The sequence below is a fragment of the Mastomys coucha genome, unplaced genomic scaffold (assembly GCF_008632895.1).
Source record: "Mastomys coucha isolate ucsf_1 unplaced genomic scaffold, UCSF_Mcou_1 pScaffold15, whole genome shotgun sequence".
In the NCBI taxonomy this organism is placed as follows: domain Eukaryota; kingdom Metazoa; phylum Chordata; class Mammalia; order Rodentia; family Muridae; genus Mastomys; species Mastomys coucha.
This window is the reverse complement of record NW_022196897.1, coordinates 89,577,503-89,595,268: the sequence shown is the minus strand read 5'-3', so window position 1 is coordinate 89,595,268 and position 17,766 is coordinate 89,577,503. Positions and strand designations below refer to the sequence as shown.

The 17,766-nt window shown below is 44.4% G+C and overlaps 1 protein-coding gene across 2 annotated transcripts in view; it reads right to left on the bottom strand.

Moving 5' to 3' along the window:
• Positions 1-8,515: 8,515 nt before the first annotated feature.
• The window catches only part of Cd59 (CD59 molecule (CD59 blood group)), an 18,031-nt gene continuing 8,780 nt past the window's right edge, over positions 8,516-17,766 (bottom strand). For both annotated transcript variants that reach the window (XM_031371200.1, XM_031371201.1), the window contains exons 3-4: positions 11,707-11,808; positions 8,516-9,234 (exon numbers count right to left, since the gene is read on the bottom strand). In XM_031371200.1, the coding sequence (XP_031227060.1) occupies positions 9,011-9,234; positions 11,707-11,808 (326 nt within the window). In that variant the 3' untranslated portion in view covers positions 8,516-9,010. The remainder of the gene's footprint in view (positions 9,235-11,706; positions 11,809-17,766) is intronic.

Here is a 17,766-nt window from a genome sequence, read left to right as displayed (position 1 = left end):
AGAAGTCACCTTTCCCTCCTGCAACAGCTGCATGACCAGTTGTTTTCTCTAATTCCAATAAATTGCCCTTAAGTTCCCCCTCTGGGTCTTGTTTTTAAAATTCTTTCATCTGTGACATCAAGAACCTGTTTTTAAAAGGGACTCTGTGTCCTACCATGGCAAGGCTACGGCTGCCTTCCCAGCCTCTGATCTCCAAGTCCCTCTTCCCGGCAGCAGGCTGGCTCCTTTTGGAGGTTGTTTGTGCCATAATCTAAGGGCCATGCTATTCTAAGAAACACAAAACAGCCCTTCATTACTAATCTGAATTAACCATTGTGCTGGTGTGGACATGAGGGCTTGGGTATTCCTACCTCCGTCTCAGTTCCCACTATTTAAGAAAAATGTTCTCAAAAATGTAATCCAGCCTTTTTGTGTGTTTTCTAGGTAGATGTATTTGTGGAGATAGCAAAAAATAAAATAAAATAAAAATTATCAAGTTAATGAACTTGAAGTCTGAGAGCCAGTGGAGTGGAGTGTAAAGAAGCCTAGAGGATCAGACACAGGAGTAAAACTTCTCAACTGGAACCAACAAGCTATACTAACTTTGGTCAGCTTCCTCCAGCTAGGCTCCACACCCCATGGTTTCCAGAAACTCCAAAAATAACACCACCAGCTGTAGTCTAAGCAGCCTAAAGGAAGCCTATGTGGAAACCTTAACAGAACTGAAAGCTTCAGAATCTGGAAGGAGCAGAGCCCTGGAGTGGGGCAGGATCAACAGTGTGCCCTCCGTTTGGTACAGCCGGTGCAGCTGGTGGAGCGGGGGCTGCTTCTTGAAGTTTCAGTGATGACACAATCACAGTCCTTTTCCTTTGCTTCCTTCACCCACAGAGGTGGAGAAAATAAACTCTGGCTTTCCCTGTTCCTCTTGCAGCTCATATCCATTCTTGTAACACATTTTGGTTACAAGATCCAGATCCAACCAGAATAGACAAACAAGGAGACAGACATTGGGGAGTGTTGTGGTCATCAATTTCTGCCTTGACCTTGGATGCAGTGCCTGAAGGTCTATTGTGACAGTGTTCGTGAGGGAAAGATAAAAAGAATACCACCAATATAGAGCTGCCCAGTCAGTGTTGAACAACTGAACCAAAGCTAGCCGCTGCTTCTTTCTGGATCGTATGCAGCAACAAAACAATCAAATTTGATTACACTGTCTGAGGTTGGGTTGTCTGTAGCTTGTAGCTGAATATCGGAGAGAGGTGCTCTTTCAAGAACAACAGATTTATTTTGCTTCACTAGTCCTTGCATAACTTCACTCAGGTGACACTCTAGAGGAAAGCATGCCTGCTCTTCATGTTTTGGTTGTGGGAGCTTTTATTAATAGTTTCCAAGACTGAAATGATGGATGCAATCTCCCCAAAGGCAACTGGAGTTTGTTATTAGAAGGGAGGGGCCAAAGACCAAGTGACAAGGAGCCAAACCTCCCATAACAGAAGGTCCCTTGAGTATAACCAATGATGCCCAGATTCCTTGTGTTCATAGCCTCCTACAGCTCAGGGCTTTGTTCTCACCAGCCACCTCTTCTCTCTCTCTCTCTCTCTCTCTCTTTCTCTCTCTCTCTCTCTCTCTCTCTCTATTTATTATATGTAAGTACACTGTAGCTGTCTTCAGATGCATCAGACGAGGGCGTCAGATCTCATTATGGGTGGTTGTGAGCCACCATGTGGTTGCTAGGATTTGAACTCATGACCTTCCGAAGAGCAGTCGGCGCTCTTCCCCACTGAGCCATCTCACCAGCCCCCCAGCCACCTCCTCTCACCAGTAACTGTCTCAGCCAAGTCCTTTGGTTGCAACAGATAGAATTTTGGTCAAATAAGTTAAAAACTCAGATCACTGGAGAAGAGATTAGTAAGGGGAGGACTTGCTGGGTCCCAAGGCAGAGCTGCTTAAACCCCAATAATCTAGCCTGGGAAATGGGTACCATCTGTGATCTATATCTGCAATCTGCAAATGCTTGGTGTATTTAGATATAGGCAATACTATTCATATTGAAAACTGAGAAGAATTACGTGGGCTAGTACACTGATCATGCTTACAGTAATGCTGGGTACAAAAGAAGCTCTTGGGGTTGTAGCTGAGACTTGTGGCATAGACCTGGAACTCAAGCTTACTCCAGAGGCCAAGACTGGAAGAGCGAAGTTTCAAGGTCTGCCTAGGCAGTATGACAAAAACCTATCTCAAAATAAAAAGGTCTGGAGTTGTAGCTGATTGTGGATCCCTCGGCAGTGCACAGGGCACAAGTCCCTGGGTTCAATCCCTCATACTGTGGGAGCCGAGGTCTCACACAGGCACTGCACACCCTGTTGAAAGGCCATTCGTTAATCACCAGTTGTTATAGAGTTTGCAAAATTATAATTCAAAACTCCAGGTGTGGCCCAACATGAGTCACTACCAGCCACCACACCCACACATAGGTTTCCCGACAGTCAGATTATCTAGGATTTAAGGAGTCAAGAATAGCAAGGCTGAGAACAGCAATGTTCCCACACACCTCCAAGGACACGAATCACAGAGAGTAAAATCTCACTCCATAGACTAGGAAGCTGGAGCTCCTGGTGATCCCCTGCAGGACATAAGCTGGCCTTCCCTTTGCCAGACCTACCCAGTGGCTGGGGGGAAAGTAATATTCTTGTTTCTAATAGATCGTTGTAGGCACTCATCCAGAAAGTAAGGCATTCAATATGGTCATTCTTACTCCCATGTAAAATGAGTATATATGAACAGGGAGCCTTAGATGAGATAAGTTTATTTGTCAAAGAACTTTATTTCAGTCATGTAAGAAACCTGGGAAGGAGGCTGGGCGGTGGTGGCACATGCCTTTAATCCCAGCACTTGGGAGGCAGAGGTAGGCAGATTTCTGAGTTCGAGGCCAGCCTGGTCTACAGAGTGAGTTCCAGGACAGCCAAGGCTACACAGAGGAGACCTCTGGTCAGTTCCTCTTTACGTCGTTCAGTGTTATAAATATGGTGTGATTTTCTGTAAGCCTGAGGCCTCTGTAGCCCTAACAACCCCACTCTCTGGTATGTGAGGGAGCATTTGTGGCTGTGATTAAAATGCCTGAGAGAAACAACTAAAAAGAAGAAAGTTTATTGTGGCTTCCAGGTTGAGAGACTCCATGGATAGCCGGCTCCATTGCTTTTTGATCCATGACAAAGAAAAGTATCAGGGCACAGAGTTTGTGGCAGAACAAAGCTGTTTACCTCACCATATCCAGGAAGCAGAGAGAGGAAGGAGCCAAGGACCCAGCATCCTCTTCAGAAGCATGTGCCTCTGCCAGGTACCACCTCCTAAAGATTCTATCACTGCCCAATCAATAGCACCATCAGCTGGGGACTAAAATGTTCACAAACACTTTGGTTTTGGATAATGCTGCAAACCATAGCACCCCATATGACCCGCATGCTGCAAACTCAAACTAGACCCTTACAAGTGCCTTCCCCTTCAGATCCAAAGTTTATGCAGAAAGCACAAGCTAGGTTGTTTGGGGGGTTTGTTTTTCGGAACAGGACTAGCTGATAAGGTGCTTGCCTACTGTGCTTAAAGCTCTTGATTCCATCTCTAGCACCTCCTAAACTGGGTTTGGTGGTACACACTTGCCACCCTAGCACTGGAGGGGAGAAGCAGCAGGAAGATCGAGGTTGAGCTCTATAGTGAGTTAGAGGACAGTCTCGGTTCTGCGTGTCTTCCAAATACCAAACCCACATACTTAACTGTTGCTCTATTAAAATACCTGTGGTGGACGTGTCGAAGCAGAATGTGATGTGGTTAACAACCCTGCTCTCTGGTATGTCAGGCAGCTTTTGTGGCTGCAATCAAAATGTCCAAGAGAAACAACTAAAAAGAAGAAAGTTTCTATTTCTATGTATGGCCGTCTGGCTTCCGCAAAGCTCACACTGCTGGGGGACCTTTTGAGTGAGAAAACAGACACTTATGTCTTCCTTTGTAAACAAAGGTGGGAACTGATTTCTTCAAAGCATGGAAGTGTCAGTCCCATCCCAGGTTTTCTTCCAAAGCTACCCTGCAGTACATCGAAGGCTGTGCACACAAGGAGGGCAGAGGGTGGGAGACCACAGAGCTCAATGCGAATGTGTCACCTTACTGCCTTTAGTGGCCTTGAGCAATTCGGCCAACTTTTCCAAATCATTATTTGTTTTATTTCTCTGTGTAGCCCTGGCTGTCCTGGAACTCACTCTGTAGACCAGGGTGGCCTCGAACTCAGAAATCCACCTGCCTCTGCCTCCCAAGTGCTGGGATTAAAGGCGTGCACCACCACCGCCCAACTATTTATTTTATTATTTTATGTATGTTTGCCTACATGTCCGTGTACCATGTGTACGCCTGATACCTATGTGTGGGAGCCTTGCTGGGCTCACTAAAGAACTCAAAACCGAAACCAGAGACTTAGCTCGCTGGGGGTTTGGAGCCTATGTAAATGACTCAAGGACCAGATACCAGCTCCTTAGGAAGCCGTGATCCTTTGATCCCTCTTCCCCTTCCTGGAATCCCTTGTATCAATGTTTGAGCTTTGATGTCTGATTCTCACCTAAATGCCAATTGCATACCTGTACTGTCTTTGAGTATAAATGCTCCCCTGTCATTTAGTAAAGCACGCCTTGATGAGATCCTTTCTCCTGGCGTCGTGTCTCTTTTCTCTGCCACCCATTGCAGGTTTCCAAATCCTCGGTTCGTGGAACCCCACGCAAGTAGGAGCTGCGGGACGACATCCTACACCTATGGAGAGTACATCCCATCCCCTAGTTACAAGCAATTATGAGCTGCCAGGTGGGTGCTACGATTTGAACCTGGGTCTTCTGGAAGAGTAGCCAGTGCTGTTAACCACTGAGCCATCTCTTTCCCCGTGTCGTTCCAACTCTTATGCAAGGCAAGATGGTGGTGCTGATGAAGACAGACCCAGAGCTGGCAAGCCCCCCACCTGCAGGTGTTCTCATCACAATGTCAGATGAGCACCACTTTTAGACAAAACTGCCTTTTTGGCACAAGCAGCTCTTAGTTGAGAGCCATCTAGCATCGGTTCAGATGTTGTTTGCAGGCAACAGAAACCAGTCTATGCTAAAAGGTTTTGAAGACTGATGAAAGACTTACCTTGAGCAAGATAAATCACCTGGCCCTACGAAGAAGGAAGATATACACACATCTAGACATTTGGTTCGTTGGAAGAAGTCTCAAATCCAAAACAGAGAACACAGTCGGGCAGGTACCACATTAAATCTTGGGATTGCCTGTCAAGATACAAGAGACATCTCCCCACACTGTAACATTTAGTGCTGCTAAGATTAAGTTGGATATTGGTCAGCATTCTCCAGGACATATAATATGAATTCTGTTTACAAATTCACAGGATGTACCTCTGAACACATAGCTCATCTCCCAAAGATAGCCTAGCACTGAACAGGCTGGCAGTTCCTATGAAACCAGATAACCTGATATCTACTTATGTGGCCTTAACAGTGCTCCCTTATGGGTCCAGGCATCCACTGCATGAGCACAACTTCACGCAGAAAGAACCAGTTGCCCTCCTTATTTAGGAGGTTCTGTTTCAAAATCTACCTTTTTAGGTAGTGAGATGACTCAATGGGTAGAGGAGCTTGGCTCCAAGGCTCCTGGATCCTCACATAATAGCTGACTCTACCAGGTCTCCCTCTGACCCCCCTCTGACCATCCTCTCTCTCTCTCCTCTCTCTCTCTCTCTCTCTCTCTCTCTCTCTCTCTCTCTCTCTCATACATACACACACACACACACACACACACACACACACACACCAGGGGCGGAGAGAGAAAAACACAAATGTAACTTAAAAAAAAGACAGGGTTTCTCTGTGTAGCCCTGGCTGTCCTGGAACTCACTCTGTAGACCAGGCTGGCCTCAAATTCAGAGATCTACCTGCCTCTGCTTCCTAAGTGCTGGGATCAGCACGGAGCCAACACATCCAGCTTACAAATGTAACTTTCTTTTGTTTTTGTTTTTGTTTTTGTTTTTCGAGACAGGGTTTCTCTGAGTAGCCCTGGATGTCCTGGAACTCACTTTGTAGACCAGGCTGGAATCGAACTCAGAAATCCACCTGCCTCTGCCTCCCAAGTGCTGGGATTAAAGGCAAATGTAACTTTTTAAAATTTAAAAACAAACCACTCTACTCCCACTCCCCCCACCCCCATGAACTCTTGCCTTTGAGCTCCATGACTGAAGATGTGGCTCAGACGGTTTTATACTGGAATCTGGATCTGCAGGCAGGCTGCTGGAGCAGCACAGTTCCTAGCTTTTTCGACGCTTGGATGCCTCTCACCCACAAAACAGACACCCACAAATTTTAAATATTCATTTTCTGTTTAAATGAGTTAAATTCAGTTGTTGTTTCTCAGAACTCATGTACCAGTTGCTGAGGGGGGAAAATCCTTTTGAGGAAATAGCTTTACCTGCTAATAAGACTTGGCAGAGAAACTGGAAATAAAGATCATATAAAGGAAAACACTGACCCAGCAGAGGATACTAGCCAACAAGGCAACAAGAGGCCAAAGTGCCCAGGGCTGTTTTCTTTCCTTTGCTACATTGAGCACACTGTAGGAGCGGTTTGTTACATTTCTGCGCCACTCACCAAGATCTTCCGTCCGCAAGCATCATTATTGCATAACTGTCTAAATAATACATGATACATATGGTTTGGCTAACAGATTAAATAATCAAGAGGGTTTTCATGGCCCCAAGAGAGATGGCTCAGTGGTCAAGGGCACTGACTGCTCACCACCATCAGAAACTATAGCCCCACACAAAATACTCATATACACAAAATAAATCTTTTTTTTTTTTTTTTAAAGAGGCAGAAGGTGGGGGCTGGAGAGGTAGATCCGTGATTAAGAGCACTAGTTGCTTTCCCAAAGGACCTCGGTTCCATTCCCAGCACCTATATAGCAGCTTACAACTGTCTGTGACTGCAGCTCCAGAAGATCAAAAGCCCTCACACAAGCATACATGTAGGCAAAACACCAATATACATAAAATAAAAATAAACAAACCATTAAAAGAAACATTTTAACAAGTTTTCTTATTAATTTTTTTTTATTTTAACATCGTTAAAAAAAAAAGTTTCTGAAGCTAATAAAGAAATCCTTTTTCTTCAGGCGTCAGGCTAAACGCAGCCAGAATCTCAAGATCCTATGTGGTTAAGCCTGGGTATCTTTGTGAGCTACTCTCCGGCACAACAGGAAAACGGCCTTCTCCTTGCTTAGGAGAAAGGCTTCCAAAGCCTGTGTGTTCCTCACTGTGCTGACAGCCTCGGCGATCTTATTGTATATGGACTGTGCTGGAGCACCAAGAAGCCAAAGAGCTGGAGACAGGCAGATAGAACATGCTTGCTGGCCTCTGCTATTCACAGAAACATTTGGACATCTCAAACGGCAGCCTCACAGTCTGGTCCCACTTCTTCCTCCACCCGAAGGTGGGATGTGTGTACTACTTTCATGCACACCCAAAGGGTCTTCCTCGTATTTTGACATTTAAAATAAGTACACTTAGACGTCTGTCATAGTCTAGCATAGGGTTTATTATTCTATTATGTGGAAGAGAGTCAAGATAATCTGCTTTTTCGAGATTGAATTACTTTAATTATTGTTGGCAATTACATTTTTCTAGTAACAGCTAGCAAAGCCCAGGCAATATTCAGAGATGTAGGACAATTCAAGTTGTGGCTGCGGGTACTTCTATAGGAACAGAGAGACTTTTTGTGTTTCCTTTCTTTTTTGTTTTGTTGTTGTTATTGTTTTGAGGTTTTTCATTTTTTCTTTTTTTTTTTTCCAAGACAAGGTTTCTCTGTGTAGCCCTGGCTGTCCTGGAACTCACTGTGTAGACCAGGCTGGCCTTGAACTCAGAAATCTGCCTGCCTCTGCCTCCCAAGTGCTGGGATTAAAGGCATGTACCACCACTGCCCAGCTGAGGTATTTATTTATTTATTTATTTATTTATTTATAGACAGGGTTTCTTTGTATAGCTTTGGCGTCCTGGAACTGGCTGGCTTCGACCTCATGGAGATACGTCTGCTTCTGCTTCCCAAGTGCTGGGATTAAAGGCATGCACCACCATCCACCTGGCTTTTTGTGTTTGTTTGTTTTGTTTGTTTGTTTTAAATTGAGGCAAGCTCTTCCTATATAGTTTTAGGTGGCCTGGAAACCATTCTGTAGATCAGGCTGGACTTCAACTTATGGCCATCCTCCAGCCTCTGCCTCCTGAGCACTGAGATACAAAGCAAGCACATTCATTTCCCTACATTTTCCAAAGCTGAAAACACGGAGGTTTATTCGCTGCTTGAGCTGTGGCTGTGGCTTAAGGGTAAAGCGCTTGCCTACATGCTCAGTCATCTCTCCTGGGGCTTCATGCCTATGTGCTCAGTCATCTCGCCTGGGGCTTCATTGCCAGCACTGTTTGCTTGGCTGATTGGTTGGTTTTGCTTTTGTTTTTTGAAGCAAATGAACAATCATTGCCCCTGACTGACAACTCACAACATTTACACACCAGCTCAGGACCTGTGAAGATCATTTGAGCATGTCTGTCAGAGTGGTGAGGAGAATCCTCCTGGCCCACTCACTCCTAAATATACTGTCTGATCTCACTCCTCAGCTACATTGCAGGAACCAGAGAGATATCCCTAAGGGTTGCCGGAAACGCATTTAAGCTGAAACTGAAAGCCAGTCCTCCCAAGTGGCAGAGGAAGATTATATAACCTATTAGTGTTCTACGCATGTACTTCACTCTGTAACTGCAAGTGGGCATTCCCTGTGTGCACGGTGCTCTTCCACACTGCATACATCCCTTCCTCTAGTCCAAGATGTTCAACTGAACTTTATTGTTTCCTAAACAAATACAGCTGGAAAGTAATAAAGGCTTTAGAGTGCTGCAGCAGGGGAAAAAAAAAAAAGAAAAGAAAAAGATACAGAAAGGAGGCATCCGGGCCTTAGAGATGACTTAGAAACAAAGCTTCAAAATGGCTGCCAGAACCGAGGTTCCCAGCAACGCTGTCTTCCCCAGTAAGGAGGTGGCCGCATTGTTTGGCTTGCCTTCTTCAAGATTTTTGTTACACAAGTCCACCTGGCAGCATCTGTACTGTACCTCTGCCAGTTCTAATCGGCTCATAATGAACTTGGCATTACAATCCGAAGATCTCCAACACTGTTGATACACTTGCTTTCCTGTGGAGAGACACACACCTATGCTAAGAAGCCATGCAGTGGTCAAGGAAGAGACAAGCTCCTCCCGTATTTCATCCCTCCCCCATCCTGTGGCAGACAGGAGAGCTGGCCTGCCGTCAAAAGAGTGGGAGAAGTGGCCGTGTCCCTCACTAGTTGCAACACTTGGGAAAGTGGGCCCTGCACCTCCCTTGGGCAACAGGGTAGAGCTGGCCCTGGTTGCACAGAGTTGCTGGTAAGCTTGCCTAAGGGTGTGTGCCAACAGGAGAGCCATGAGCTGGCTAACCAGCTCAGATACCTCTCAGGCACAGATCCAGGGCTTTGAACTAGCCCACATCAATATCCAACCCATAGATGTTGTTGGAGTGCCTGAAGGAGGCTGGTCCTACAGATCCAAAACTACAAGACCTCCATGACACAGGGCAACAACAGGATATCCAAGAGAAGTCCCAGAGAGATTCCAGTATTACAGAGCAGAAGCCAGAGGCCTTGTACCAGACCAAGTCATTCAAGCAAAAAAGTATAGACAAAAGGGTATACTGTGGGACACACTGTGACACACTACAGCTTCTACAACAGCAGGGAGGCTGCAAAGATGGAAGGTGGGTATGAGAGGAGGGAGAGATGAGTGGGACTGGGGTACATGATGTGAACTTTACAAAGAACCATAAACAGCAGCAGAAGCTGCTGCCATGCAAATATAGTTCTGAACCTGCCATTCTGTGTCTTGGAGCTTAGCCTATGGGAATAGAGAGGCTTGGGCAGAAAGAGGCAACCCAACTGGGGTATGAAGGGAAGCAAGCAAGTGATGGCACACCTCCAAATGGAGACTTTTCCATAAATCTAAAGTCTTGTTAGAGCCAGTAGAGTAGTGTGTGAGTGTGAGTCTGTGTGTGTATGTGTGTGAGTGTGAGTCTGTGTATGTGTGTGTGTGTGTGAGTCTGTGTGTGTGTGAGTGTGAGTCTGTGTGTATGTGTGTGTGTGTGTGTGTATGTGTGTGTGTGTGTGGAGGGAGAGTCATAGGCAGCTATACTTCTATTCAAGAGGGAAGTATGGCAATGCCTATTACTAAGTTTTTTAAATACATGTTGTCTCTGATCAGTCAATTCTACTTTTACTGTGGCGTAAAAGACACAATATTATTTGTAAAACAGGAGCTTTTAAAAACAAAATCTGTCCATGGAATCTGTATATTACACAGTGATGGAGAGATAAAGATTATGTCATACCTAATAAACAGGGTTAATATCAAGAAAAAATGGAATGAATCAAAATATATTGTATGAAAAGAATTCAACAAAGAAAGAAAGAGGGGGGAGAGAGAGAGAAGAAAAGAAAGAAGGAAAGAAAAAAAAAATGGGAAATGGAATGATCTTGGACCCAGGAGTGGAATTACTACATTTTCTACCTTAGCAGTGAATTAACATGGCCTTCAATGTGGAAGAACTGCTCTCCTTTTCTTCCCCAGGGAATCCAACACTTTTAACATAAAGCCTAGATTTTCAACTACACACCAGGAATTTACATAAAAATCATCAGATACTCCTATTTTCAAAACACCTTTGAAAATAGGTACCTTTGATTGGTCCTTACTTAACTGGAAGGTTTTCTCCTTTCTGGGAGAAAATATCTTGGAAGATACCTTTGATAACAAAGATACCTTTGTTATCTCTTAGATGGAGTTTTATTTCATATTCCAGACTATACTGAAATGGCCACCACTCCTTACTATCATTAATCATTAGCACTTATATCTTAGAGCCATAACACTAAAAACATAGCTGCTGGCTTCTTCCCTGTCTACCATTTCCTAAGTTCTTACGTGGAGATTCCATAATCCAGCCAACTTGTAAAGCAGATGACATGGACTTGTGCATATTATACTCCTTCTCTTCTCAACTGAGGCAACTTTTCCTTATTAGTCATGTGACATTTAGTATCCTCTGAGCTCATCCCAGGACCCCTCAGGACTCCATGTGTACCAGATACATGGGGTCAGATAGAAGTATCAACAGTCATTTGGGACAAGCAAACAGGCCATGGTCAAAGTTTTGACAAATACCCTCTCTCTCTTCATCGTTTCATCCCTGACTCAGACCCTGGTACACTGGAGGCTCCCAGAAGTTTGGAAGGCAGACTCATTATCACTACACTAAGAAGCCTGAGTTTTGGAATCAGATGAATTTCCAAATTCCAAACCCTATGTTGGCTGCTTGACCTTTGCCTGTTGTGTTATCTGAGCCTCCATTTTCTCATCTGTCACACAGGAAGACTGCCCCACGGGTTATGTGTGAAGTGCTGTTTTTGTAGAAAGTATATAGAAAATGCTCAGTGCCCAGTCCTTTATGACCGGTTGGTGTTAATAAAGGGCAGCCATTACTTGGTGAGTATGAACTGAGCGAGGGGTGGAGAGGTCCAGGTCTCCCAGGTTCTCACCCCTGACCACACTTACACAGGAAACCCTGAGGCTCTTACCGGATACAGCGACGAGACAGGAATCCAGGTTAGGAGAGCAAGTACTGTTTGTTTTGCATGAAGAAACCGGGTCTAAACAGTTGTAGCATCTGAGGCTGTCACCTAGAATCGGAAAGAGATTCCGTTGAAGCCAACAGTGTCTTAGACCCTGGCAGACCTCACCACCACCAGTGAGTACAGCTCCAGGTCAGCTTTCTTATTTTTATCTTTTAATTAAAACATTGACAATTTCATACTTGTATACAATCTATTGTAAGCACATTCACACTCGCCCTTTGCCCTCCCTTACTTCCTCCCCTTCCTGCTGAATCCTTTCTTTTCCCCCAAATAGTCCCCTTCCTACTTTCAGATGGGGTTTAGTTTAATTAGGGTAGGGGAAGCTCAGTTCTTCCCCCAGGGCTGCCCGAGCGAGGTTCAGCCACTGTTATGATTCATACAGGAACTGGTGGGGAAAGGAGTAAGGCAAAAGTAACTCAGTGAGTTGATTCCTTCTTTCTTTTTTATCAAAATGTATATGCAAAACTGGGCTAGCAAACACTCTCGATAAGATCACCTCTGTCTTTTACCTGAGTGGAGGTGGTAACTGCCTGTCATCCCATTGGTGGGAACTCAGGGTCACCATGTGACAGAACTGGTTAATTCAGCACAAAGGGGAAAAACAATAAAGACGTTCCTCAGATCAACCAACCAATTATTTCAGAGGAAATGGGGGTGGGGGCGTCATTTATCGTGGGAAGGTTTGAACCAGGGGCTGATCAGAACACGTGTTCCTCCTGTCTTAACAGATATAGGGGCTCCCTACTCCCTGTGATTCCAAGGCTCCTCGGGCATGCTCCCCACCCCCAGACTTCAGGGGAAGAAACACTATATCCAAGAGAGAGAGAGAGACTGCCTTTCTATCTCCAGCAGCCTCAGTTCTAGGCTCTCAGTGTGGACTCTGGGACCCCAGCTGCTCTGGGTGGGAGTGGTAGAAAGCTTATCTGAGTTCATGAGGCAAATGCCCTAGACTACGTGGATTCCAGGAGAATGACAGTTGTCAAGAACCTCAGAGGTCAAAGAGCACACTTCCCACCCATCTAGTGAATGCACCTGAGGTGCATTTCTTTCTTACTTCCCGTTAACCTTCTAGCTTCCCCCTCCCTCCCTGACTCACTTCCTTTCTCAAATTAAAACAAATTTTCTTGCTTTTCCATGCCTTCTGAAGTCCCCTCTTTCCCCTTCAGACCCTGCCACACTCTGATGTTAAATAAATCACATTTGAGACCTTTCAATACTACCAACCCAAGCTCCTGGAAAAAAAACATAAAGCCTTAACTGAGCTTCTTTGAAGCTGATGAACGAGTAGGACTTCAAGGATTGTGAAGTCCAGAACCAAATTCCTTTGAGCCATCTTTAGCCCTCTTAGCCTTTTATGGCCTGTCTCTGTACTTGACCAAACTGTTTGGAATGTACAGAGTGAACACTGGTTCCTAACCAACCAGAAAGTTATGCATACAGCCAGAGAGCATCTGAGGTTCCCCACTTCACTTTAACCCCCTACCTCAAGTTTTCACCAATGTATTGCAATAGTGTCTTGATTTGCAACTTTCTTGGTTCTCTTACTGTTTTCTATTTTTCTCATCAAACTGCTCCCATGCTGGAACATGGAATTTAGAGTAAGCTAAATCTGTGTCCCTGGGCTCCGGAGGAAACTACCTCTTGTCTCTTTGAGGTGAGAGTCCTGTCTCTTGTCCCTTTGAGATGAGATTCCTGTTTTTGCTTTGATAGTATGGTACCTAAGACAGAAAGTCCAGGAAAGCTAACTTAAGTATTCAAAACACCAATGGGCTATATTGTCTTTGCATTCAGATGGAGAATCAATTTTTGTGCCAGGAAAAAAACTGACTTTGCTATGATTTATTGAATTCATTGAGTTAGCTGAAGAAAAGTGAGCTCAAACATAGAATTATAAGACATAGCTTATATGATTAATAAAACAAAACAACAAAAAACCCACTTCATTTAAAAAACAAACAAACAAACAAGGAAGAGACTGAGGGAAGTCAGAGACCACAAAGGCCTGTATTGGCTATCTGGCCCTTTAGAGAAAAAGTTTAAATGACTTCTAGGATAGACCTATCCTATCTATTCCTTCTAGGATAGACCAAGGGCCAGAAGTTTAGACAGACAACACAAGACAACAGGTCTACACTAAACTCTTGTGGGTTGGGCAACCTAGTCATAGCAGAAACATTAAGCTCTGACTCCCCAATTCAAACAACAACAACAACAAAACAACTAATTAGGATTTACTGTTGAGAGCTGAGAGTCAGGTTTTTCTGACTTTTTTTCTCCTTCAATTTTTATAACTGAAAACAAGGTGAAAGTGAATTATAGTCAGTATATGCAAGGAGAAAGTGAGGCAGGAGCCAATTCACGTGGGCGTGGAGGCATACCCTTCCCTATGCCAGACTCAATCATCTTCCTATCACAGGGCTTCCACTAGGACAGCAGTGTCTGGGAGCACCCGCCCACAGAAAAATATTTTCAAAGATAAAATATGTACAGTATTTTATCATCTCATAGAAGGATGTCCTAGGTATGTCATGATTAAACCCAGTGTGGGTTTTGAAACCCAAGCAATGACCTTTAGTTCTAAGGCCAATGACTCTGATTATCATCAGGAGACAAAGGAGACGTTTCTAAAAGTTGAGATCATCCCTTCTGAGAATAGCTCAGGAAGCAAGCTCTCCATAGACTATCAACACTTAAGCCTTTAAAGGGGTGACATCTCATTTACAGGGTGCATTTTGATTTGGGAAGGTTCTAACTCATCAGTACTGAAACAACAGTCACAACAAAACAAAACAAAACTACCCCCACCCCACCCCCCTGTTTTGCTTGCATATGTCAAGACCAATACCTGGAGAGGTGCATTGAACTATGGAAGGATGCGCAACAATAAAGTGACAGAGAACTCCATCAGACATTTCTGTTTTATCTCCTCCAGCATCAACATCCTTAGAGAAACCTAAGGATGCCATTTCTCTACAGTCCTTTCCTTGTGCTAGGTATAGATACATACATAGGATGTGAGATATAATAGTAATCCAACTCATGGGATTGAATGTGCTAGCTAAGGATATGTCTACCCTACAGAAGTTCCCAGCATTGGCATTGACCTTGACCTTTCCATCCTAAGTCTTGTCCCTAAGCCACATGAACTCTGGTTGCAGCTAGTAGAAACCATTTCACTTCTGTGGATGATCTTATAAACTGGCCCACACAACACCCTTCCTCCCCTATTCTTTGTTTTTCATATTGCCTGGAAATGTAAACAGTATAGATTGTAAGAGAAGTCAGGTCAGCTGGGCCGGTGGTGTACGCCTTTAATCCCAGCACTCAGGAGGCAGAGGCAGGTGGATCTCTTGAGTTTGAGGCCAGCCTGGTCTACAAAGTTCCAGGACAGCCAAGACTGTTGCACAGAGAAACCCTGTCTCAAGAAACCAAAGGGAGTGGGGACAGGTCTTAAGTCAATGGATGGTTGTGACTGGGCCAGGACAGAGGAGAGGGCTTGTCCCTCTGGACTACTTCTTACCCTAGTTCCTGGAGAGGGTTATCCTACCCTATCTAACAAATTAAAAACCTGTACTACTTGATTTTCTTTAATACAAAGGATCAAATGTTATTTCCTTGGTCAAAAGCCTTTGACACACTGGCTTGTGACCAGGAAAATTCTCCTGAAGGCTTCCTAGGGTCTTAGACAATAGCAATAAAAAAAAAATAGTCTGTCCTTCTTCTTTCTCCCATGCCTTTAGCCTCACACTCACATTCTCTGAGGAAGAGGACTATGTATATCCCAGAGTTGTCTCAGGGCAGCTGATGGTCTCAAACCCATCAGTTCCTAGACAGGTACAGATTACTACGGTGGGCTACAGGAAGGAGAATTAAGGCTGAAATGGATATGACAGAGGTGAACCCCCTTACAGCCCAGCACGAGGGTTACCAAAAGCAGACAAGAGAAGTGAGCAAGGAAGGAAGCCATGAGATAGAACACGCAGTGTTCCCCCTTGGGCAAGTGGCTCTGCCTCCATCCTCTCACTGTCAGTGACACGGTCTTCCTGACCTCTTACAGAATGGCTAGCTAGGAACAAAGGAGATAATTTGGCATAGTCTCTGGTGCATAAGCAGTCAGGGTATGTCAGCTCCTAATGCTCCAACAATGCAGGAACCTTCCCTCTCTACCTCTCATTGTATTGCTGTGTCTTTCTCACCCCCACCCTTCCCACCCACCTCCTAAAGCCAACAATGGCTAGGGTGTTGTAAGAATATGACATGGGCAGAAAAATAACCTTTACTCTTTATAATAACACAAAGTGGGTGTTTCCATCGTTACAAAAGAGTCAGAACCACTTTCTTCAAAAGCCAAGAAAAGGGTGCCCCAAAAACAGAGAAGTAGCTAAGGGAAGAATAAGTTGGAAGTGACCTTCAGTGAGTGAAATCAGGAACTCCAATGTCAGGCTGAGGTCACATTGTGACATGCTACTTCTGGGTATTATTACTACACGCATTCAAAATATCTTGTATTATTCAGAAGTTCATAACCCCTGTGGGCTTCCATTTTTTCATTTGCAAAAAAATGAGATGGGTATATAAGCTGCTAAATTTGCATGAGGGTTAAGTAAGTAACTACATGTAAAATGCTTAGACTAAAGACAGGCATGACGAGAGTAGCTTCAGTTCATTTAGATGCTGCCGCCACCATCGTAAGCATCATCTCAGTAGCACAGGAAAATTGGGGGAGGTAGGGTGGAAGGACAGAGATCTGAGGGCTGACCTAATAGTGGGCCCAGAGGTGTTAGAATCCTGCCCAGACTGCTGCGGCTGCTGCTTTCTTCTGTAAGGGAAACTGTGTGCATCACCGAGAGCCTGTATATGAATCCCTAAACCCAGGAGCCTCAATTTTTTTTTAAATGTGTTTTTTTTTTTTTTTTTTTTTTTTTTTTTTTTTTTTTTTTTTTTTTTTTTTTTTTTTTTTTTTTTTTTTTTTTTTTTTTTTTTTTTTTTTTTTTTTTTGGTTTTTCGAGACAGGGTTTCTATGTATAGCCCTGGCTGTCCTGAAACTCACTCTGTAGACCAAGCTGGCCTCGAACTCAGAAATCCGCCTGCCTCAGGAGCCTCAATTTTTAACAGGATGGCAGGCTCCATTTCACTCCCTCAAGGAAGTTCAGAGATCTGAGGTTGTCAGACTCAGGAGTTTGACACATCCTCCACATCAGAGACAGTGGGGCTGCAGACTCACACTGTGAAACCTTTGCCCTTTGAGACCTGTAAAGGTGCCTCCACGTACCCTCCTCGTCATAGTCCTTGCTACTTGCTGTCTGTCTGTATATCCGTGGCATTAATAACTCGAATAAACTCTTACCCAAAAGGACAATCCACCCAGTGTCCCCCTTATATCCCACACCTGAGATCTTTCAGAAAGGACTTGTGTAGCATTTTAAGGATGGATGGCAGCTGCTGGAATCCCAAAGTAGTTTGTGGAGAGACAAGAAACTTGATCTCTCTACCCCTGTTAAAACAGTTCTGTAAACCAGGATTTAGCTCAAGCAGGTACCCCAAAGCTGGCACACAAGCAGGACCTGGAACACATGAAGATGAGAGATTGGAGGCTGCCACGCACACTTTGCGTGAAGGCGGTATCAGAGGCGTAAACTTCAAGGAAAGTCAGTCTCCTGCCTCCGCATTGTCGCCTGGCACCCCAAACTCAGAGGTGGCCCAGATATGTCCTCATACTAGTGTGCTAGGAACTCACCAAGATATCATTTTCTTACAGCTAACAAGAGAAAATTCAGACATTGCTTTCTGACTTTCACCAATGTTCCAACTTCCTAGCCTAACCCTGGCTTGGAATGTTAAGTCATTCATACTAATAGCCTCCAGCATTGTAAGGCTTTATAGCTTACAGAATGGGAGAAATATCCCAGGACAAGATCAGGTGAAATCCTTATTCTTAGTCAACATAGACAGGCTATATTAAGATTTGCAACTGAATCACTCCTAGGAACTAGCTTGGCAGGT